This window comes from Pleurodeles waltl, chromosome 7, assembly GCF_031143425.1.
Source record: "Pleurodeles waltl isolate 20211129_DDA chromosome 7, aPleWal1.hap1.20221129, whole genome shotgun sequence".
In the NCBI taxonomy this organism is placed as follows: domain Eukaryota; kingdom Metazoa; phylum Chordata; class Amphibia; order Caudata; family Salamandridae; genus Pleurodeles; species Pleurodeles waltl.
In genome coordinates, this window is record NC_090446.1 from 1,302,303,422 (window position 1) to 1,302,328,940 (window position 25,519).

The following is a 25,519-nucleotide window of genomic DNA, read 5'->3' on the forward strand; positions in this document are numbered from 1 at the left end:
AAATGCCTTTCAACACCCTGGATGGCATTCAAAATGGTAGATTGCCCAACAGTGAGGGATCTCAGGAGGTCAATAGCCTCCTCACTGAGGCTGGGTGAGCGGGCATGAGAACCACGCTGAGGGGCTGCTGGGAGGGGGGTGCTGGTAGGGGGGTGGCGGCTGTACCTGTTGTTGGGGTGGGCACAGAGGTGCCCGCCACCGCAAGGGAACTCCCATCAGAGGAGGAGTCGCTGGTGTATGCTCCTGTCCCCGTCGTGGAGCTCCCCTCGCCCTCCGTCCCACTGGTGCCTTCGGACTCCATAAATTCACCCTCATTGGCCATGTGGGATGCAGCTCCCACCTGCTCTGGTGCCACTGCTCCTTCGCCAGATGATGTTAATGCACGCAAGAACAGGGTGACAAAACAAAAAGGGGGAGGGAGACAGAAGAGACACAGGGTCAGTGCATGCAACACCACTACCGTTGGCGGATACAACACACAGGAAGCAGCCCTATGCACTAAGCCATGCACTAACAGTGCAGGGGAAAAGCACATGCCCAAGGGGGACTCTGTCTAGACCCATTTCATGCTTGAACACATGGGAGCCTGACTAGGTGTAGAGAACAAATACCCCCTTTGGGGTTGTAGTGGGAATGAGGCTGCAAAAAAATGGATCTACCTTTGCCCATCTGCCCTTGCCTTGGGGAACCCAAAGGCCACCACCCCCACCCAGACACTTCGTCAAGCGCGCAGAGCCAGCTGAATGAGAGTGTACTCACCCCCTTGTGGCTTATGTGATGCCCTCAAGCACCCATCCAACTCCAGATATGCCACCGGCAGGATACGATACATCGGGGGGGGTCATGGAGCGACGGGCACCCCTTCCACATTGGGAGACCATCCTCAGCTGGGCCTCCGCCATCTTCTTGCTCCAGCGGCGCAGGTCCTCCCATCTTTTCCAGCAGTGGGTGCTCTGTCTATGGTAGACCCCCAGGGTCTGCACTCCCTTGGCGATGGCACGCCAAACACCCTTCTTCTGGTGGGCGCTGACCTAGAGGAAAAGTGAAGTAATAATGGATGTTACTCTCTCTTATTCTTTTACAAAATAAGTACTAAGGGCCACATGTCCGTAGTTTTTTTCTTGTCGCAAATGGCCCGATTCACAGAATCGAACCATTTGCGACAAGAAAAAAGCATTTTGGTATGTACAGACCCTATTTTGCGACTCGGTAATCTATTTACCGAATCGCAAAATAGGTTTGCGAGTCGCAATTAGGAAGGGGCTTTCTGAGGGCATCCCTTCCTAATTGGAAGTGCAATGTATGATTGTTTTGTGACCGTGATTGCGGTCACAAAACAATCGCAGTTAGCACCAATTTCAAACTGGTGCTAACCCATTCCCAAATCCCCGCAGGACCCCTTCTCCTTTGTGAATGGTATCGAGAAAAAAAAATCAGAGCAGGCAGTGGTCCCACAGACCACTGCCTACTCTGAAAAAATGAAAAGAAAACTTTTCATTCCTTTTTTTTAAATGCATCCCGTTTTCCTTTAAGGAACACGGGCTGCATTAAAAAAAAAACTGCTTTATTTAAAAATAAGTCACAGACATGGTGGTCTGCTGTCCCCAGCAGGACACCATCCCGGTGAGTGCAGCCATTCCCAACGGGGTCGCAAATTGCGGCCTACCTCACGAATATTAATGAGGTAGGTCATTTGTGACCCCTTTGGGATTTGCAAACAGTGTGAACTACACTGTTGTACATATGGTTTTGCTGAGTCGCAAATTGAGAGTTGCAAAACTCTGTGTCGTACATCCGGCCCTAGGTGTGGTGAGGGGTTAATACTCGCGGACATATGTCTTCAGCACTGTCCCCTGTTGGGGAAAGATATAGCAACAGCCTTCTAAAATGACTTCATGACTATCAGCAATACTGCACAAGGAACACTTCTGAATTGAGACCCCAGGATATTATGAGCTCCTTCACTTCTCATTGTACTAGGTCATTTAAAAATGTACCGCCCTAGTTGGGTAATTAACAGTGACCCATCTATATGCTACATCTTGGACGCCACTGTTTCGGGAAGATTTGAGAGTCATGTGTACTTCTTGTGAATCTAGCTACTGTGTCATGTCTGGCATTGCACATACACTGCACATTCAGATGATGTCTCTTCCATTTTGTGTACATATGCAGTGTCTGAAGGTGTGTCATCACTAATAGATATTAGAGTTAGAATCGAGGCAATTGCATAGAAAAATGTACCCATGTTCTTCATGTGTGTTTTTTTCTGTGTGTGAAAAACGCATATCTTCTCTCAGCTTGGTCAACATGTCAGTAGGAAAGCGCTAGATACAGCGTGGCACTTTGTAAGGCCGCTCTCGGCATGCCATGCCAACCGCGGACTGAAAGCTTGTTCAGATAGGAAATGCAACGAAAGAAAGACCTGAACGAGAACAAGCAGAAAGCGCTGGCTGGTTCAAGTATCATATCAAGCAGTGTTTGGGTAAACTATCTTTGAAAATCTGAGCATGGTCTTGGTCATGCTTTTCATAAATATCCTTTCTCTTTTCCTCTTCTTCACACCCTCTCCCGCAACCCTTCACTACATTCGGCTGATACCAGAGGATGCTTTCTTCAATATAAAGTCCTGACAATGTGCTGCAGCCATTGTGGTCCAGAACTGCAATTGTTTTTCATCTGGTTTTTGATCGGTGCAAAAAAACACAATTACAATTTAAAACACAGTGTTTACTTTTTTTCTTGCAAATGGGTACCTACGACCTAACCATAATTCACTATTATTTGTACAGCAAATACCTGTTATGCGACTGCTACTCAATATTTGCCATACTACAGTAATAACCCACTGCACACTGTAGACAATCTTTGGGCGGCTTAGTGCATCTAAAATTGAGTTTGTAGCTGTGTAAATTCACATTGACATTCGTGGAAGATGTACTTCATTAAGGCAGAATACTGGGTATCCAAAAAGTTGCCCAACAAATTCATTGCTTCTACGGCAAGTGCCTGAAATCATGTAAATATACAGTTTACAAAGCAGATGTCCTGCCCTTCATTAAAGTGTCGTATTGACACCGTGCCTGGTGCCATGGTGCTACACAATCACCAGATCTGCCTACATTCTTGATACACCAAGGGCCTCATTTACAAGAAACTGATGCATTGGCATTGATCCATCAGATTTCTTGCACTTGACGCAAATCCCCTAACAACACCATGGACGCACTGTATTTACAACACAGAGCTCCATGCCGCACGTTTCCATGGATGCATCAGAAATTCTGACGCATCTGTTGGTGCTAACGTGACGCATCGCTGGAGTTGGGTCCTAAAACTGATGCAACTCCAGCAATTCATCAGAACACTGAGGAGGGTCCCATTGTAAAAAGCCCTGCATCAATTGTATGCCTGGTCCGAGAAGGCATTAACATTTTGATGCTGTGAAGTCATAGAGTGATGCAGTGAAAAGTTGTACATTTTTGTGCCTCACTTCGATGTGGCTTTTCACGTGGGAACGCGTACCCTGCATACATTTTACCTGGCACAGATAAAATGTGATGCAGGGCATTACACACTGACACATTGGGCCCAATGCATCATTTTGTAAATAAGGTGCAGTGTAGAGCACTGATTGCGCAGCAGCTGCATCTACAAAACAATGCTGCCGCAGAGGCGCAAGGGGCTTGTAAATGAGGCTCCAAGCATCCTTATTTGTGATAACAAATTTTCTGCATGGATGTTCTTTGTAATAGCACAGCCCTGTCGGAACAAAAGGTAAAATTGGCTGGAGTGTTATAGCTACCATGTAGTCCACACCAGTACTGTACAATTATGAGTAAGATCGCATAGAATGTGGAATAATCATATTGGACCATTTTTCCAGTCGTTACCCCCCAGAGAATTACATATTCCATGGGATTTTAACACATACATTAACCACCTTCTCAAAGCAGGTAGGTGGTAGATGTATGCAAAGACTGGTGGGTTGGGTGGGGGGGTAATAGGAGGGAGCATGGGAGGGAAGTGGAAGGTTTTTTTCTGGGTGGGCTTATTCCTCCCTGTAAAAAAAATGGGGAATGAAGCTAGGCTCCTGCTGCAGTCAAAGCCTCAGTCTATTTTTCCAGCTGGAATTATCAGCTGGAAAATCAGGTATGGTTCTGCCACAGACAGAAAAAATAGGCGTGGAAAAACGTAGCCACTCTGAATGAGGCAGAGATATATGTCATGTGGTAATTTCGCTTCCCCTGACTCAGAATATGTGCCAAGTTGTTTTGATGTGCTCCATAGTCCCACAGTGTGCACTGTGTATTGTACAGATCATGAGGCAAAATGCTGGAGCTCTCAAACTTTTTAAAAAATACATTGATACATAAATACACCCTAAATTCAGAGGTTATGTTAACACTGCATAAAGTGCCCTGACTTCAGGCAGCATGTCTCATGTGCAATGGTGGCAAAATGCTAACTTCTCAATACTCATTATCTTTAGGACATAAGTTGTGAAACGAGAATGTGGCGGTTCCATTATTTATTCTCTCTTTTTATCCACTTCAGGTCCTGCTTTGTTCGCCTATAACAACGCCACCTTCTCTGACAGTGACTGGGAAGGAATCCAGAACACAGGCAAAAGTATTAAACTCAAGGACCCTAACACTGTGGGACGATTTGGACTGGGGTTCAGCTCAGTCTATCATATCACAGGTAAGGCACTTCCCTATGCTTTCATGGCCAATACCAACCTGAACGTGCCCCCACCTTCAATCAGTCAGTCATGCTGTAACTATGTACAGCTCTAAATAACCAGCAAATGACACCTGACCACTGGACTGCCTAAGCAATAAAAGATTTTTCTAAATTTTATAAGTAATTTCTGAATACATTAACTCTTCAGCGCTTCTAAGGTTCTCTGGTAGCTCATTTTAACTGACATAGCTGGGAACGTCCTTTGCCCAGCTTTTTTCTCACAATCTTTCAGTAATTATAGTTGCTTTTAGGAAGGAAGATCGCAGACTCCTGGATGGAATATAAATGAAAATTGTTGAGCCAAGTATTTAGGAGCATTGCTGAGACCAAAGAGACCAGGGGACTCAGAATCTGGAACCATCAGTCAGCCAGTTGAAGAGTGTGTAGGGGTGCATTTCCTCTGCCCTTTGGGTGAAGGACTGCCTGCTAAATTGAAATATCTCTGCCAGGGAGATAGGCGAACTGACAATCAGACCAGATATTCCCCACCTCCAATTGAGGCAGATTTATCATTCTGCGAAACTGCAAAATGATCCTCCAAGTCTTCCTAAATATTTCAAGTTGGAACACTGAAGAGGAGGTGATGCCATTTACATATGTATCCATAGTCACCATACACTTATACATTAACCCCAATGTTTTACTGGTCATTAACTGGGATTTTTAAGTTTCATTTTCTAATACACTTCCTTCCTTTGGCCACTAGACGACTGTCCCAGCAAGTATAAATGGTCTTTTTGCTAGTTTCAGACCAAGCCAATTTGTGTTTCCCAGGCCAAAGATGGATCTGCAGAAACACCTCTGCTACTCAATTGTGACAGATTAATGGGAGAGATGGAACAGAGCTGTCATGAATGTAGCTTTGAAACTCAATTCCATTGTCTCGCGGAACATGAGGAACTCATGTTAAATAACAGTGGTGAAAGGGAAGACACTTCCGGTACATCATACTCTAAATGTAGGATGCCTGCTTTCTCTTACATCAATCAGCCAGACCCTGATATTGTGAGAAAATGCTCCAACCTTTAGAGGCCATGTATGACACCCTAGGAGTTGACTAATCCTTTGGTACAAGATGCCCTGATCCTGGTACACTGGCAGCAAATCGAGTAACATCAGAAAAGCATAGTGCCTAGTATCTATAATTCTCAACATGCTTATTTGGAAATCCAGCAATGCAGGCTGCATACCCCTAACTGGACAGAAACCTGGCTGCCTGTCACCCCAAATGTTGTTGGTTTCCATAGAAACCCACAGTTGCATAGTAAAAGTTTTTGGCCACAATTTCAACAGCTATATGTCAGTAAACTGTGGTCTGAAATATTGTTTGGTATAAATTATAGTGTTATAAATATTGTTCACAAACTATCGTCTTATTCCGTGTGATTTGATACTATTTATAGTCCAATGGTCCAAAAGTTTTTTTAAATAATTATGACACAATATTTATATCAGATAATATTTGCAATATTTGCAATATTCTGCCATTACACTCCTTCAACAGTCACGAGATAATGGAAACGGGACAGTAGGTTTTTTGGATCCAAGAGTTCATTTTATATCGAAAGAGTCACTAAAGTCACCTTAGACACTTCTTGAATGGCACCAGATTTACATCAGCTGCATGATACAGGTTCCCTGAGCAGGATGTAGAATTGAGGGATGTTAATAATGTTATCGTTTACTCAGTAGAAATATCCTATAAAGAGAAGGTTTCCATTGCCCTCAACATATACCATGCTTTGACTCTATTTGGGGTCAAATCTTACAGTAAGGACTGCAGCTTTAATTAGAAGATTTTTTTTATTGAAAACAACCTTGAATCACATTACATCACCCAGCAGGTGACTACATTTTTCCCTGTAGGAAGAGAATAGGGTATTTATGCTATTTTGTCCAATGGTTTAAGTAATTCTTTATAGTAGTTCTAACCTTCATTAATTTTGTCTGATAGGCACGTCTTGGACTCTATAAGGGGTCTTCTTCTAATGTTTTCATTTTTCTTTTGGAATGGTTAAGACATTGTCATTATAATATTTCTGCTAATTCTCTCTACTTTCCTGACACTTAATGTAGCTTCTATAATGCTGGCAAGTGCTAGTGATTGGTCTTGTTTTACTTTTTGTGGTTTTAAGTGGACGAGATAATTCAAGATAGATGTATAAGTATATTTTTATAGCATAGCATAGTATAACATAACGTAATGTGATGTACGTAACTACCCAGCTCAAAGGTACTCATTTTAAATGCCATTTACGTGATTCATGGCTCATCAATTTTTTTAATATTGTTTGGGAGCTCAGGCTTTCAAATTCATGTGTTTGTTTTAATAATTTTGGAAACCATTGATTTTTTACATAAAAAGTGTCTATGTACTGTGTTGGAAGGTCAGTCATTAGATGTGTAACCTGCACAAGTAATGAATCCGCTCTCGACCATCACTGAGAACCAAACACCCCATTGTAGCACTTGACTCTCATAGGGTAGCGTTGCAGTACAGCCCAAGGCTTACTCAAGGGAGTTGGAATGGGCTAGTAATCACCATTCACATGTACAGAAGAATAGCACTCAATAAATGATTGTCCAGTCTGTGTTTTTTCGTTAGAAAAAGGAAAAGTACATTTATTACATACACACTACTCAATATTATGCGACAACTTACAAATATACACAAGCTGATAGAATTACTCTTGGGTGACATGACGTAATCATTCTTGTCTCTCCCAAAAGGAGAGGCAGACCAACAACCCAAATGGAAACATATTCACTTGTATTCCAAGCAATAGCTGACTGTAACACCTAATACCGGCAATAAAGTACATCTACTTTGATCACCAGTGACTGTCAGTCTCATTACTCAAATAAAGCATTAACAAGAAACAATGATTTGTGTTGTTACAATTGCTCTCAGCATGATCTACACTGTCTAACCACACCCCTAGAGGCTGTGGGAAAAGTTTCATCATATTCCACATTGTAGCATTCAACATAAAAATGATGCACAGTTGACATAGTCCCTAAAAGGCATCACTTGGTTGCTCACAGTTGCGTAATACCATCTCTCACCCCTAGCGGGTGTCTTTTCACATGATCATTCACATGGCACATTGTTGGCCACAACACTACACCTATTCACTTTTTATCATATTCATCAGACTATACTGCACTTCAACCATAGTCCCTAAACAACTCCCTTTCTGTAAAAACACATGTAAGTTCCAACTGGGACAGAGTTTGAAAACATGTTGGTACCTTTGAGAGGTGATCCTTTTCAAGTCCCCTGAAATTGAGGGTGGAGACATTTGGAACTTTCTTGGAGGGAGGCTACACTCCTCCTGCACCTTCCCCCGCACTTGGAAATAATTTTGGTGGTGACCCCTGCTCTCCTGGGGTCACCGCAATACCAAAATGAGGGACTGTGTTGGGCAATTCGATGAGCCTCGCAAGGTATTAAGGGGCACTCCTCCAAGAGCGTGCATATTTGAGCACCATGCTTGTTGGTTGACATTGTTTTTCTCGCGGTCTCGTGACATGCGGTTCCTTTTCGTTGGGGGTGCCTGGTCCCACCCAGACACCCTGCAGCCTTCACCAACGTTGGAGAGCAGTGCGGGGAGCCCACCCCGGGACTTCTCTTGCTGGCTCCCCCCTCGGCCAGTACCAAGGCGTGCTGCTGAAGGAGCTGGCACTTCACTGGAATCTCCCCACTGAGTCCGGACCAGCGGCGGCACCGCATGTGCTCAGTTGCTCATGCCAAAATGGGGTCAAAGGTCACAGACCCTCTGATAGGCAAAACTCTGGCCCTCTTGGGCCGATTTAGATGATTTTGATCTAATTTCGATCCTGGTGGTGAGCCCTTACCAACTGGACCCCTTTTTTCAGGCCTCCTGGCCTCAAAGATCCCCAATTTGGTAGGGAGCCAAGGTCACTGAATCCCTGTGCCAGCCTTTCACTTCGGTGTCTTCTCTGGGCAGCACGCCCTCTTGCAGCAGCAGCCCAGTCTTTCCCCCAACCAGTCCTCATGGGGAGTATGGGGACCTGCTTACCTGGTCCTCGAGTGTGCCTTACTGGGTCTGGAGTCAATCAGGGGAAGATTCCTTTCCCCAGTGCGCAGTCAGGGGGTTCTTCTTTCCAGTTGTCAATGATGCCCGTCTTCAGTCCCAGTGTTCTGCAGAAAAGCACATCCAAGAGAGATCTCTCTCCCCTGTGCAAGGCCTTTTAAGTGGGGGTGAAAGTGTCTAGCAGGGCTGCGCCTCTGGCCTGTCCTGTTTGCCACATCCCCTCTCCGCCCCTATCCCAACCTTCTTAGACAGTCTTCTGCGTAGCTCCAAATGGCATTGTCCAGGAGTCAGTTGCCACATGTGCTTGAGGTTCTCAGCTCCCCTCCTCCCTGACATTCCTGCCGGGGCCTCCCCAAGCAATTCCTCCAAGGAGCCCCTCCCCATTGAGTGGCTTGGGCCAGGCCCGGTTCCTGGCACGGGATGACAGCTAGCAGATTGATGCAGGGCCCTGTTCCTGCAGCTGGGTCAGAGAAAGATGACAGCCCTGGATGCTTTATAAGCAGCACAGGTATGCTTTTGTAACCTACAGCAGTGTTCTTTTCATACAGGTTACAGTTTACATTTGTGTGACTCTGGAGTCTGTGGACCCTAGGAAATTGGAGTTGCACCATAGGGCAGCTTGTCACTACAGTCAAGACAGTAAAGCACAGCGACTATCTCTCACATGTGTACCCCCACATCAAAAGGCCTATTCCAGGCCACGACCCACTCTGCATTGTCCCTTCTGCGCCAGAATAACTTGGGCTGCGTACAATAGGAGTTTTCCCCATGCAGCCCTCACACAGGTGCACATGTGTGTGCACACGTCTTCACATGTAACCAGCCCTGGGCTTCTTACCCTTGCTGCATCAAGCAGCCTTATCTTAACAAGGCGGGACTGGTGGTAAACATGCGCAGTCTATTTTGCCATGAGTTTCCTGCGGATGTGTCCCAGATTATGACGCTCTCCCACATCAAAATTGTTAAATATACATAGATCATTTAAAATCATCCATCTCAATAAAAAATAGATCATCTAAAATCATATTACTCAATTAAAAGAGACCATGAGAAACTCAGTAAAATATAGGTTATTACAAAGCACTTATTAGGTCAAAATATAACATAGTCATACCCAGGAGTGGCTTGCAGCAAGGTGAAGGGGCGGGGCGGCATGCGGGAGAGGGGGTGGGGGGCATTTAAAATAAAATAACATTTTTAAAAAACACTTACCTCCTCTGCCGCGCGCCGCTCCTCTGTCCCTCGTCGACTGCAGGCACAGGCTCCCAGCCTTCCCTGCGGCCAATCCTGACGCTGCTCAAAGCAACGTCAGGATTGGTTCGGAGCGCCCAGCGAGGGTGCTCCTAGGCAGACTAGGAGCCTGTGCAGGCTCTCTCCAGCCCAGCAACCTTGTTGCTGGGCTGGAGAGAGCCTACAGCGCATGTGTGTTTGGCCGGCCCGAGATGGCCGGCCAAACACACATGCTCTCTGAGGGGGAGTGCACAGCACTCAGTGCACATCACCCCCAATGCCCGCCCCTTTTACCAAACAACGATAATAAATGCAGTTTATTATAGTTTTTTAGTAAAGTTTTGCAGCTGTCACTGCTGGCGGGGGTGGCGATGCTCCTCCGCCCCCATGGAGAAGCTGCCCCTGGTCATACCACAGAGTAATTTATAATCTCTGCAGTCTAGACATTCCATTACAGGTTTGCGCAAGTGTTGTGCAGAGCTTAAAAGTGATTGCTTCAAAAAAACAAAAGCTTGTCCTCTGGTATAAACACTTTGTTTTAAAGCAGAAGGTTGAAGAAATGTGTGTTGCTTACATATATTTAGGGTAGGATAAAAGTAGGTGTGCTGTATGATAAATTACATTTAACAAGCATAAATAAATGCCTCCATTGCTCTTAGCGTAGAGATAAAAGTTGGTTCAACTTCTCTGCAACCAGAAAAACAATCTGAAAGTCTACATAACATTAAAAAAGGGTCCACTACTCACTATGATTCAAGCAGTTTATTGTATAGTGTGGTTGTAGGACCTCACCATTCAATAAACCCCCAAATCCATCTTAAGTTCTCTGAGGCTTGTTTGCAAAACCTTAGCTCAACCGGGTAGCTGTGACTTTAGGCACTCAGATTTTGTCAAAGGAACAAGTGTAAAGCTTTTAGAAGTACCAAAACAGTTGAACAAGAAAGGAGCATGACGCAAAGAAAATTGTAATTTTGAGACACCAAAGCAAACAAAATCCACCGGAGGGATCCAGAGATATAAAGTATTAAGCAAATTGTAAATCGCTGCTTTTCATTCAAATAGTAAACAACCATTGCATCTACCGTTTTCAGTGGTTACTGTGAAAAGTTTCTAAAACTTATGTTACGTTTTGTTCGGTTACTCTGGCCCACTTTGGGCAACCAACTCCAGCAGGGAGCATGCCACGGGAGGCTGTAAGAATTGATAGGACAGTTACCTTGCAGTCAAATCACCCTCCAGTCCAGTTTCAGGTTCTATGTGTGAAGCTGCGTAGACTTCAATGAAGTTGTTCTGTTGAAAGGGATACAGGATGTTAAAGATGCTGAAGGATGCAGTGGATGCTGATGCGATGAGGGGGGTTCTTCCTGGGGCCACCCCTTGGTCCACAAACATGGTGGGATGCCTTTGACCACATAGGTCGATGGCCTTCAAAGTCAGATTAAATTCCAGCCTAAAAACAGTTTCCTCTCCTCTAACCCGCAATAGCTGCGGCTTCCGGCACCCACTTGAGCTGAGGCAATAACATGTGCCCTCTAACCCTACTGTGAGGCGCATGTCTTTAGTCAACTGCCGCTCCTTGGCTGCTCAAAAAATATGACATATTTTGTCTGTTAATGGACTCAGCTCTGAATGTTCTTTTTTTACTGAAACTTAGTTACATGACAGCTCTGACCTGGATGTCATCCAAGCACTTCCTCTTAGCTACTGTATCTCCAGGCTAGTGCTGCTGGGGTAAGGAGAACGTGGAATTGCGATTATTTATAGGGATACATTAAAGGGCATGTTTTCCCCCTTGAGATGGGTAACTGTGAAAGTCTTTCTTTTACTTTGACCCCACATTTACTTTTTCTAGTATCTTACTGTACAAACCGCCGGGCCCGTACATACATTTTCTTCAAATACTCCCTGAAATAGTTGTAAGTCTAGCTGTAAATAGGGCCAATTTTGCTATGCTTGGAGTCTTTAACCTATACATTGAAGAATCTAGCAATGCAGCCTCAAACAATCTGCTTCAGGATCTGAGGGTTTTGCAGCTTGAGTAACTTGTTATAAGGGACCACCCACAAAAAGGGCCATAGTATTGATTTTGTGTTCAGTAACACTAATCATCTCCAAGTACAGAACCCCCTTCCTTTAACATGGTAACATCATTTTCTGGCCACCTTTATTCTCTCTGTCCCTTTGCCACCCGTCACTATGCCCTTAGCTAGTCGGTTAGATTACTGTTGGTCAATACTAGATCTGGAGGATTGGTCAGCCGCCCTACAGACCACTATACCTGGCTTAACTGACTCTGTTACGTCCTCTACCTGTCCTTTTAAAGAATGGATTAAACATTTATTGGACACATTCCTACCTATCAAGATGCCTAAAACCACTCTGCAGGAAAAAAGCTCAATTTGCTTATTTTTCTATGCAAATTGAGCTCTTTGCCAACTCTCCCAGATAGAGTTTTCAGATCCTGAAGGATATTACAGAGCCTAAGTCTGTAGGCTCTGTCCTTGAAGCCTCACCTGAACACAGTAATAATTTGGCTTTATTTTCTAAGAAAACGATATTGAACATGTATTCCTCCTTCCATAACAGCCCAATTATCGAGGAGCTCCCAGGTAATGAGTCCTTACCTGCACTGTCAGCAGGGAAGTTTTCGGCCTTCCCTGAACTGACTGTCAGCCTTCGCACAGACCCCTTATCAACAGTATAATCTGAGTCTCCCCTTGATCCCACCCCCTTACACATCCTATGCCAAGGCTTCAGTAGCCCCCACTTTGGTGGATTTGTTAAATCTCTCCCCCACTATGGGGGATGTTCCCTTTCAATGCACGCATGTGGTAGTCAAACCTTTGGCAAAAAACCTGGATTAGACCCTTGCTGCCTCAGCAATTATAGGCCAATCTCCCTGGCACCAGGTCCATCAAAGCTCCTGGAAAAAACATGTCAATAAACACCTCTCTGCCTTCCTCAAGGTGTATGATATCCCCCACCCCACACAAATGGGGTTTAGACCTCAGCACATCACCGAAACAGTGTTGCTCACTGTGGTCGGGGAACTTAGATCTCTCTTGAATCATGGAGGTTCGGCAGCTCTTATTCTAGTAGACCTGAGCGCGGCCTTCGCCACATGGACCATTCCACACTGATCCACAGAACCTCTTAAGTAGGTGTCACTGGCCCTCACCTGAAATGACTCTCTTTCTTTTTGGAAGACAGAACTTCCAGGTTCTAGATCATACTTGGTATTCTCATAGTCTCCCCTGAGCTGAGGGTTGCCGCAGGGCTCCTCCCTTGGCCACACCCTCTTTAATCTTTATATGCTCCCTCTGGCTGATATTGTATGCTCTTTTGGGCTGTCACTGGTTTCCCATGTGATGACACCCAATAGGTGATATCGATCTCCGATGATCCCAGCTCTATCAACCTTAATTTGGCTCCTTGTCTTCAGGTATTGTCCAGTTGGATGGTCAACTGTAAGCTCAAGCTTAATGCACACAAAACAGAGACTATGATACTGGGTAATAACCTCAGTAAGAAAGTTCCAAATTCATTGCCTGCCTGTTTGGAAGGACTCCCTAGTCTCAAAGATGTGATATAATGTCTCAGAATGTGGCTAGGCTCCAAGAGAAATATCTTGCGGCTAACTGCTTTGGCATTCTCAGACTCTTGAGAAAGGTCTTAAACCTCCACCATTTTTCAATGAAAGACTAATTGTCCAGGTCCTGATCATTTCCTGTCTTGATTATGGCAATGCCCTTTATCATAGCTCCCCTTGGCTATGTGACAAAAAGGCTAAAGATAATACCGAATGCTGCTGCCCAGCTTTTGATGAATCTTCATAGGCACCATTCTGCATTGAATGTCCTTCATTGGCTTCCTGCCGAGCAACACATCCAATTTAAGACTTTATGCTTTCTGTATAAATCTTTCCACAACAGTGGCCTTGTTTTGTTAATCTCTGTTTACCCCCCCTACATCCCTGGAAGACTACTTAGATCCTCTTCTGCCCATTTGCTTCAAGTTCCCAAAGTCACCAAATCTCGGTGCGGCGGCAGCTGTTTCTCCCCTTAGGCCCCAAAACTGTGGAGCACTTTGCACCTATTATCCAATGACCTGTCTTTCAGAAAGGCCTTGAAAAAGTGGCTTTATACTAATTAGCTCCTGCCGGTTAGTTGACACCCTGCTGAACTGTTCTAGCGCTGAGAGGCCTTCGGGTAGCTATGCGCTTTACAAATCCCTAGAATAGAATAGATTAAAAAGGAAGGTCTGTACTTTGTCATTTTTTTACTTAGTCAAATTAGCAGTTCAAGAACTGCCTTCTCAGCCAGCAATGGCAGACTGGGAGTTTTGCTTGCTTTGTCATACTCGTGCGGGTACAATAAGTGCTACAATAACTTCCAGGCCCTCTGCACTCCTTTTACCATAAAGTCAGGACTTAAAGGCAAGTTAAATTATGCCAATTGTTGGTAAGTCAATTAGACATATATCTTTTTAAGGTTTAGAGCACTGACACCGAGGTCTATTTATCAGGCCTCAGTGCACTTTCAAAGTAAAAAAAACAACATCAGTCCAAAACCTTGGGGATGGTCATGCAAAAAGAGGCATTTCCCCATGCTCCCTTTACATATGAAGGAATAGGCATATGCTTCATATACTCTACTCATTTCCCACCAATTTATTTTCCATCACACATAAGCAAAATCATCACAAGCACCAAAATACAGGATAGAGTGTCCTTGTATTTCATTCAAGTGACAATCCGCCATGCAACACAGTTTAGTATTTCTGTGTGCACACATGCTCTCATATCTGCAGCCATTTTAAAACATTTTTTTAATAAAGTGTAGTAAAAACCACGACCGCACTTAAAACACAAGCACTGGCAAACCTGCTGCTGGCCAATAAAACCCAGACATTTTGCCTTTTCCAGCTTTTGTTTAAAGAACGTCTTTACACTTTCACACTTGAGAAAACAGGAGGTCTATGTGTTTCTCAATTTTACTTATGAGGCCCACAAAGTGTAATAAATAGCCTCTAGATCCCACTGCTGTTAGGCCCTCATTATTAATTGCACAGTTTCACGCAAAGTGATAACTCTGGGTGTAATTACACCACCAGCAATTATAAGTGTCTCTGTACCTGGAATTCACAGGTCTGAAAACTGTGGACCTAATAAGTCCATGGCTGGACACACCAGACCTATCTTTGATGTTGCAGGTAGTGAGTTCAGCTGAACAGCACGGCCTCTGCTCAACCCCTACGACAGCAAAGGGGAGCAGAAAATGCCACCCTCAGCACAAAGGAGCACAACACGCCAGGATGGAAAAGTGCCTTGCATGGTTACAGGTGTGAGTCCCTGTGCTGAGTTTTTCTGCTGCTTGGCTATCTGGATCCCTGGTACTAATTTTGGTCATAAGTGAACACGGATCATGCATCTGCATCATGAACTAGGCTTGCCTCATGCTTATGCTGTCGTGATAGACAGTGAGGAATGCACCAAGTGCAACCCTAATTGTGATAGAGGGCTACCTGGAGTTAATTAACAGAAGTGTGGTAGCGGCAGGATATCCTTTTTGTGTTTAGTAAGAATCAGTAGTGTGAACAGGCCTTTTTACACAAAAAGTTAACAATGGGTTCACTGTGGATAATTTCAGACTTGAGCCTACACCTACCTTGCACCCACCTCCCCTTGAAGAGCCTGCTCTACTCGCACTACCATTGAGAGTCAATTGTTGAAGGGGCAGTAATTAGCTCAGTTACTCCAATCCAATGTAGTAAGGCAGACCTCTGAACAGCAGGAATAAAAGGCCACAACCCCACATGGTTTGGCCCAGTACCTTTCCTGACACTTTCAGGCTGTGGAAAAGGCCTGTGTTTTTCTCCCTGGAAAGAAGTCTAATCATACGTGGTATTTCCTGGTCCACCTGGTTGTTCTTTCTTCCATGAAGAAACTTTGTAAGTGGTAGATTCTATTATGGGAATGCTATCCGGAATTAAGGAATTCAGGCCTCGGCATACTGCAACAAAATCATCCAAACTCATAATGAGGGCCTCTGTATTAAAAACATGATTCTATAATGAATGAGAAAAAGATCCTAGTATCTCCTATAGAGCAGCCATTTCATAGAAGCAACCAAAACTTCACTACTTTCTTAAAACTGAAGAGAGAGGTTGTTAACTTGATCTCTAATGACAAGGAATTTATAATTTGGGACTTAAAATTTGTGATCTCTTCTTCATTCAAACTGGATGCTTGGAACTGCTGGCAGCAACAGTTTGCTTGACCTCTGTGTTCTTCCCAGAATGAGTAGTGATAATTACTCCTGTAAATGTGCTTAGGCAGTCCTTTAGTTGCAGGGAGAGCAACATGATTACAATTTGTTCTTTACTAGAAGCTAGGACAGAGACTTAGACCCTCAATATGAGTAGACAAGTGGGCAATGGATCTTTTCCCCACCATTGGGGTTTCCAATATTGGGGGTACCTGTGATCTCCGGAGAGGGGAAAATCTGGCACATTATGAATTAGACCATGAGGAAATATTGGAGGAGGGTGGCAATTCTGGTTAACTATGAATCCAAGCTTACAGAAGGAGATTTCTGCTGCTTTTTGACACCAGAAGTTAACTGCTGTTATTGATCACATCAAAATTAAGCGGTCCCTCTAATTAGGGACTTAGTGCTCACTTGTTCATAACACTAAGGGGGGTCATTCTGACCCCCGCGGGGCGGCGGTCGCCGCCCTCGTGGAGGGAGCCGCCATATGGCCGCTCCGCGGTCAAAAGACCGCGGAGGCCATTCTGGCTTTCCCGCTGGGCTGGCGGGCGACCGCCAGAAGGCCGCCCGCCAGCCCAGCGGGAAACCCCTCCCCACGAGGAAGCCGGCTCCGAATGGAGCCGGCGGAGTGGGTATGTGCGACGGGTGCAGTGGCACCCGTCGCGTATTTCAGTGTCTGCATAGCAGACACTGAAATACAAAGTGGAGCCCTCTTACGGGGGCCCCTGCAGTGCCCATGCCATTGGCATGGGCACTGCAGGGGCCGCCAGGGGCCCCGCGACACCCCATACCGCCATCCTGTTCCTGGCGGGAGACCCGCCAGGAACAGGATGGCGGTATGGGGTGTCAGAATCCCCATGGCGGCGCTGCGCGGCCATGGAGGATTCTCATGGGCAGCAGAAAACCGGCGGGAGACCGCCGGTTTTCCGCATCTGACCGCGGCCGAACCGCCGCGGTCAGAATGCCCTGCGGGGCACCGCCAGCCTGTTGGTGGTGCTCCCGCCAACCCTGGCCCCGGCCCCGGCGGTCATGGACCGCCGGGGTCAGAATCACCCCCTAAGTGAGCTGTAGCATTCTGATGATGACATTGATGATGTCTTCCTGAGCCAGCTCATATAGTTCAGTTTGGAATTAGTGAAGGAGCTTGCTAGGCCTTGATGGTGGATCTTGTCTATAAAAAGTAGGGCAAGTGTTCTTTGGGGCAAGCAAATTGGACTGCTGAGCTAACATGAGCATCAACGCTTATGTCTGTCTGGCAAATTAGCCCAAGTAATGTAGTTTATTTGCATATGTAGTTGGTAGGCAAAACAAGTCCTGAGGCATCATCTGATATGCTCGCAGCAAAACGTGGGTTTTAAGGGCTCCGGTTCACCCATATGTTTACTTCCTCCTTACAGTCTTTCAACATGTGGAAAACTTCAACTGTGCCTTAGAGAAAAATGCATTGGAGTGAAGTTGAAGGCCTTGAGATAGTATCACTCCAAGCAAGCGTTTAAGTGAAAATGATAAATAGACTTTACCATGGAAGATTGAAATGGACAAGGCTTGACACATGGGTCCTAATTACAAGGTAGGCGGAGTGAAATTAACATGTTTTTAAATCTTAATTTCATTTGGCCTGAATATTAGTTATGAGGTTCTTCAACATCCATTTTTACTGGGCGTGGGTGTTAGACCTGGCAGCTCTTGGCGTGGTTTCCCTGTACTTTTTGCTTCTGACCTCCTGTTTTTGGATCCTGTGCTGTAATTCGTTGTTGCTGGTTTTGATACTCAGGGCACTTTACCACTGCTAACCAGTGTTAAAGTGCAAGTGCTTTCTGTTTACATGATAGTGGTAGTTGGTTTAGCATGATTGGTATATTTGATGTACTAGTAAGTCCCTAGTAAAATGCACTAGAGGTGCCCAGGGTCTGTAAATCAAATGCTACTAGTAGACCTAAAGCACTGATTGTGCCACTCATGAGTAGCCCTGTAACCATGTCTCAGACCTGTCACTGCAGTGCCTGTGTGCAGTTTTAACTGCCAGTTTGACCTGGCAAGTGTACACACTTGCCAGGCCCAAACCTTCCCTTTTACTACATGTAAGTCACCCCTAAGGTAGGCCCAAGGTAGCCCATGGGTAGGCTGCAATGTATTTAAAAGGTCCGACATGCACTGGTGTGTTTTACATGTCCTAATATTAAAATGTTGCAAAATTTGTTTTTTCACTATTTCACGGCCTATCTCTCCCATAGGTTAACAAGGGGATTGCCTAGAAATACCTTCTAAGTGTAACTTCCTATTGGGAGCAGATAGAGATATGGAGTTTGGGATCTCTGAACCCAGAATTTAAAGAGAAGAGAAGTTGTTTTTTAGATTATAAGTTTGAAAATGCCACTTTTAGAAAGTGGGCATGTTCTTGCCTAACCATTCTGTGTTTCTGCCTGGCTACTGAACACACGTCTAGGTCAGACTGACAGTTGGGCTGTCTGTGCATTACCTCTAGACAGTGAAACAAAGGGAGCTGCGGTGTGTCCTCCATTTCCTGATGAGTCTTCCTGGGTTAGAGTGGGAGGGAGGTGCTGACACCTGCACTTGAAAGGGCTGTGCCGGTCCTCTCACAATACAGTCTCCAACACCCTAGTGTGTGTCTGGGGTTAGGGCAAGGAAGAGGCAGGTTATTGTGCACTACAAAGACATTCCTTTCAAGTTTTCGTACTTCAAAGTCAGAAATGGGCACAGCTTTAGATTACTTCTGGATCATGAGGAACCTCTGCCAAGGAGAACAGCTTGATGCTTAAGGAGGACCTGCCACTCTGCCTGTTGCTTTGTGTGTTGGCCTGCTGCTGCTACTTCTGCATTAAGAGGGAAAGGACTAGACTTTGCTTTCTGAAATCCTGTTTGTGAAGTTTCTTCAAGGGCTTGGACTGAGCTTGCCCCCTATTCTGAAGTCTCACGGCCATCAAAGACTTCATCTGCCAGCACGTGGGTTCTCTTCCTGAGACCCCTAGCCTGCCTAGTAGTGCCACATCCAATCCCTGGGCCCCTGAAAGGAGAAGCTGGTGAACCCAAGGTGAAAATCCATGCACCGGAGTCGAGTGACAGAAAAATCGACACAGCACCCACACGGCGGCTGAAAAATCGACTCAGAGGAGGTGAAATCGATGCATCGCTAGCTCAGTGCAGATTCATTGCTGCTGTGTGTCCGGATTTTTTATGCAGCATCACTGGGTGTCAAATTCTATAGCATTACCACATGGACCCAAGGCTGCGGACCTAGGAATTGATGCAACGCTGTCCTGTGGGAAAAAGATTGACGCATAGCCTACACGGCGGGTGAAAGAATTGACGCACACGGCCTCACTTGCGAGTAAGGAATCGGCGCATCGCTTGCTTTTCTGACGCATGCTTGCATCTGCAGCTGTATTTTTGAGGATCACAAAGTACTTTGTGTTAAAACCATGCATCCATTGATTTCAATGGATTAAGACTCTTTTTACTTTGAAAAATGATATCTCTTTTGGGGTATGTTGGATTTTTGTCGTTTTAGTCTTGTTTGATTTAGATAAATATTGGCTATAAATGGGTGTAGTGTCCTTTTGTGGTGTTTTTACTGTTACTGTGTGTGGTTGTACAAATACTTTATGCATTGCCTCTGAGATAAGCCTGACTACTGTTGCTAAGCTACCAAGGGGGTGAGCATGGCAATCTGAGCTGTGTATCTCCGTTACCTTGACTAGAGCGAGGGTCCCTATTTGAACAGGGTGTAAACTCACAACTAGAGACCCTTTTTCTACAGTGGGAAAATCTGACCCATTTGTTTGGGCTGGTAATTCTGTTTGGAAAAATAGCATGAGCCTTCGGCTCCAGCAGCAGCCAAACCTCATTCCGTATTTGTGTTCCTGCTCCCCTGCTAAACAAAAGTTTTCCCTTGTATGTATATGGTAAAGCCCAATGGAAAGGTAAATTCTATGTGGTTTTACGACCAGAAAAATAGCTCCCACACAGTCATTACTAAGGCGGTCATTATGAACTTGGTGGTTTGGCCTGCCATGCCGGCTTTGGCGGGTGAAACCGCCAGCCGGCCTGGCGGGTCAAACCTCCACAAAATAAACCTGGTGAGGGCCGTCATCGGCAGCCCTTCCTCCATCAGGCAGCCTGGCGGCGAGCGGAATCATTATCTGACAGGGCAGCGGTGCTACCCCTCAGATAATGTTTCCTAATCCTCCAGACTTTCCCTGGTGGGTTTCCCTGCCAGGGAAAGGCTGGCAGAAGGGGTGCACTGGGGCACCCCTGGAGGCCCCTGCACTGCCCATGCACTCTGCATGGACAGTGCAGGGGCCCCAGTGCAGTGCCCCATTGTGCAGATCGGGCAGTGATCTGTGCGATGGGTGCAGCTGCACCTGCCGCACAGAGGCATTGGCGGCGGCTCCACAATGTCCCGGCCAGGACTTCGTGTGGGCCGGCGGGCAGAAACAATGTTTCCGCCCGCCGGCCCACAGGAAGGTTCATTATATGGCCGGCGGGGATCCGGGGACGCTGGCGGTCAGTGTTTTGACCGCAACTGAAGAGTAAATCTAAATTAAGAGCCACAAAAAATTACCTTAGGATTGATATTCCTCAAGTACCGTATCACTATAAATATCAATAACCATAGTTTTGTATATCATATAAAACAACAACTCTTGGATGCACGGTTTGGGCTACATATCAAACTAGATAGCAAGATAAGAATTATATCGACAATGTATGATTTTATTAAGTTCATTTACAAAATACTACAGACATAAAACCAAGTACAAAAAGGACAATAACATTCACCTAACTCAGTCATCCCACATTCACAACAGGCTAAAACATCCATGATTAGGAATACAAAAACTACAATTCAAAAACTTTGATAGTCCTAATATAATACAATTTAGACAATTACAGAGATAAATCCGAAAAAGTACATTCTATTATTCAACATAAAAAGCTTTTAGTTGATACAAATCCAACAGTGTTAGTACAACAGTCTTGCACTCCGATACAAAAGGGATCTATGACCGAGAAGAATGATAATGATACTATAATCTCAAATGAGACACAGTAGGAACCTATAGCCTACGCGCATTTCGGTATTCCTCTATTATTGAGGTCACCTTCATCAGGGCAGTTCCCAATGTTATAGTCCATTACTGATGCAGGCCCAACAGCCGAACATTCTGGTAGTTTGTTGTGCCAAATTCTGGATGTATGTCACAAATATATGTGATATCTGTTACAAAAGTCTGGTATAATTTCTAATATGGAGAAGTTCTATTTTCAAATATACAGGAAAGGATGTCCTTTGCTGTCAGTAAGAGATTATGGTTCTGAGATCCAAATGGAAAATACTGAAGAGGAGGTTCTATTTCGGAGTCTTCTAATTGTCCCCATATTTAATTCATAATGATCTGAATGCTGGAGGAGTTGGCGTTCGATCCCTAGTGCAGCCAGCATGAACACGGCAGTTGTTACCGCCGTGTTCATAATGAGGGCATAAGTCTATTTAGTTCAATGTTTAATTATGTGGTACTGGGGCGATTTTACTGGGTAGTAATGTGATTTTACCAGTCCCCAGTACAATGTAACGGGTAAGCAGGGCTAATTTGTCCTATCAGCAAGAAGTGACTGGAACCACGTAAGAAGTTTGTAAGGCCTTTGATTTTAGATTTTTCAGCAGGAGTTTAGAATTTATAGTGTGAAATGCTGCAGAGAGGACCAAAGAGAAAAGAAGGAATATCACCCCCTCATCCACTGCCACCAGTACAACATCAAATATGAACACCAGGACATCCCTGGTGTGAAGGTACCTGCCCAAACATCTCTCTTTACATTGCCTAGGTGGGACTAGTATGTGCTGTCATTATCTTAAGAATGATTCATATTAGACATCTATATAGCATCTGTGTGAGAATGTTTTCAGTAGTAACTGCACTACTGTGAGTTCTTTCAAGCAGTCCATGGCACAGTGCAGGAAACACTTGTGCAATGCCGTACAATCAGAATATGAAATTCTGAGGATGTCCCAGAAGCTCTAATGTGCATGGCAAATTTGTGGAAAGGATTATTTTAATTTCTCATGCTGTGTGCCAGGAGCCCTTTCAGGTTTGCCACTATTATCCCTGCCAGTCTGAAAACTCGCTTAAGGTCCATTCCAACTTGGCCTCACTGTGTTGAAATTTTACAGGCACCAATGCAACACCTAGGGGGCTTATTTACGAGCCCCTTGCGCTGCCGGAGCATCACTTTTTGTGATGCTCCAGTGGCAAAAACCTCTCAACCACATCTATGAGGGCATGCAAAGCTGCTTTGTTTGGCTTTGAATGTCCTCATAGATATGGAGTAAGGCATACCAGAGCAAGTCGCTGCGTTACCTTACTCTGCACCAGAGAGGCATTCCATTGGCATTTCAGTGTGTTTTCCCACGCAGCAACCATAGATTTGGACGCTACACCAGATTTACTTAATCACATAAACCTGGGGAAATTCCAAAACCTTATGCCTCCTGAAGTGAGGCATAATGAGGGGAAATATTTTTATTTCTCCCTGTTGCTTCCTCTTTCCATGTGTGCCACATTCTGCAGCACACATGGAAAGAGGAAAATGCCTCTCAAGATTGTTTTTGTGCAGGAAGGTTCTCCTTCCTGCAAAAAAACAATCCTCCATACAACACAGATACCCTTGACTGCGTTGTCGCTAGGCAGCCAAAACGGCGGCAGCATAGAGGAAAGGACAAGAATGCATGGTATTGCATAAATACGGTGCATTCCTGCCCCATAGTTTCTACTTTGCCACTATGACCTACACCAGTCTGAGAGCCTTCTAAAAGTTCATCCAAAATGGGCCTAACGCTTTGGGGGTTTACAATGACATGTTGACATCAATGCATCATATAGATTCTGCTTTGCCCCTATTACCTGTGTCAGTATAGCAACCTTTTTAAGCATAATCCAAAGTGGCCCTGGCTGCTATAAGGTTTTACAGTGGTCTGATTCTGAATTGAGATACCCATTTCTCTAATTCTACATTCACAGATATACCTGCTGTTCTGAGTGGAAAATACATTGGTATGCTAGACCCACAGTGGACAGCCTTTGATGATGGAGGCTTCAAGTGGAACCTGGAAGACAACGAAGATCAGAATGACATCAAAGCGTTAACAGATCAATTTCTTTCCTTCAGTAAAGCTGTAAGTGCCATTAGTGGTGGTAAATGGGACACCATTATAGAGTCTGGATTTTTCAATGGGACACTGTTCCGCTTCCCTTTGAGGCTAAGCTTCTCCAAGATCTCAGACAACCTCTACAGCTCAGAAAAGGTACAGGAACTCTTCAGATGCTTTAGAAAAGATGCCACTATAAATCTTCTTTTTCTTAGGAACATCACTCAGGTTGCACTTAAGATCATTGGTCGTGATGGCACAGTGAAAGACCTGATGACTGCCAGTGTCAATTCTGAGGACAACAAAACTTTTCAAAACATTGATGTTTCTTCATCAAAGCTCCTCAGTTCCTTGAAGGTGAAGGCCACGTCTCTGAAAAGCCAAGGTAGAATGGATGAGGAGTGCAGATGGCTTGTGGTGGGTAGCACAATCAAAAAGGGGAGCTTTCAAGACCTGGAAGATCTCGCCAATAGGTTAAACAACTTTCCAACCATTAGTGTAGCTTATTCATTAGAACATGCAGACAACACTTTCTGTGAAGGACGCCTATGCTGCTTCTTGCCACTCCCAGACAGAGAAGAAAACAAGACTCAGCTACCTGTTCATATCAATGCAAGTTTTGACCTGACCGATGACAGACGGAGCATAAAGTGGGTGGAGGCAGATCAACAGGACGACTCTGCCCAATGGAATCATCTGCTGGTGGAGAAGGTCTTACCTCTTGTCTACTGTCAAGCAGTACAGGCAGTTGTGTCCTTTGTAAGATCCTCAGGTGGTCCTGCTACTTTAGCGTATGGCATCTGGCCAGACCCAAGTCAGACTCAACACAAACAAAGGTGGCACCGACTAACTAAAAGGATTGCTATTGAACTGCTAAATATGGATGTGTTGTGTCCTATAGCAAACAATATACAGTGGCTTAAACCATCTCATGCCATCTTTCTCCCAATCATAGAAGACTGCAACATAATTCATGCCTTAGAAGAACTCCTGGTCTGTGTCGGGGAGCCTCTTGTTAAAGTCCCTCCGCATGTAATTGGGGTTATTAATTTAGCTGCCGAATGTGTGAAAACTGCCACCCCTTCTTTCATTCGAAAGATATTGAAGTAAGACCTTTCGAGCAGTCTTCACTATACTCAAAAGTTGCTCCTCTTGGAGTATGTCATCGGTGATGAACAATATAGGGACATGCTGGGGCTCCAACTCCTGCCTCTCTCTGATGGAACCTTCACCCGGTTCCAGGACTCCGATGAGGACATTGCACTGATCGAGAGCTCCAGATTCCAAAGGTAAGTGGCTACACACAGTTTACAGAATCACTCGCTGAAGTAGGTTTGGGTTGCACCTTTTACGTATGGCCTGTGTGCTAGCTGCTTTTGACTAATAGTTAAGTCAGTATTGTTCTCTATAGGCTGCGTCTCCACTGCTGGATTGTGTACACTGACACATCAAATGCCCAAAGTAATCATACCAGTGCAAATGGTGCTGCAATTGCATGTAGATTACATAATACAATGACCAGAAGAAACACCTCAGATTTAGTAAATGACTGATTACAGTGTATTAGAACCTTAAAATGTGGACCCTCCATTTTCAACAATGTAGTGGCTTAGGGCCATAATAGCTAGTACAGACTTTCTGCTTTAACATTCAATGTTTGTTTTTCTGTTCTTTTTTCTTTTAGAACATTGTACCCTCAATGGATGCAATGTTTTAATAGCAGCTTTGTCATTTTGCCTCGGGCTAAACTGGTTCTTAAAGACGCTCACCGAGGTTATTGGCCCTTGCATGAGGCTCGGGACTATAAGTCAGTCTCATGAGGTTTAACAACTGTTATAGGCCTCAGCAGTGAGTACAATGGTACATTATTAATGGCTATTAATGCATCTGTAAGGAAGCATATAAGCTTTCATCTGTCCTGATTGCACTATAGAAGCTTTCACTGCTGCTGTGCAGGATGTTAATGAAGCTTGGTATACACTTTTAGCTATACAAAAGTAAAACCAGTGGTGCTGTCAGAGTACAAGGAGAATGATGGGTGCAAGGGG

The 25,519-nt window shown here is 44.8% G+C and overlaps 1 protein-coding gene across 1 annotated transcript in view; it reads left to right on the forward strand.

Moving 5' to 3' along the window:
• LOC138247046 (sacsin-like) overlaps nt 1-25,519 on the forward strand; it is a 149,002-nt gene that overhangs the window by 53,661 nt on the left and 69,822 nt on the right. The window contains 2 exon segments of the mRNA XM_069201796.1: nt 4,558-4,704; nt 23,344-24,760. Of these exon segments, the coding sequence (XP_069057897.1) occupies nt 4,558-4,704; nt 23,344-24,760 (1,564 nt within the window).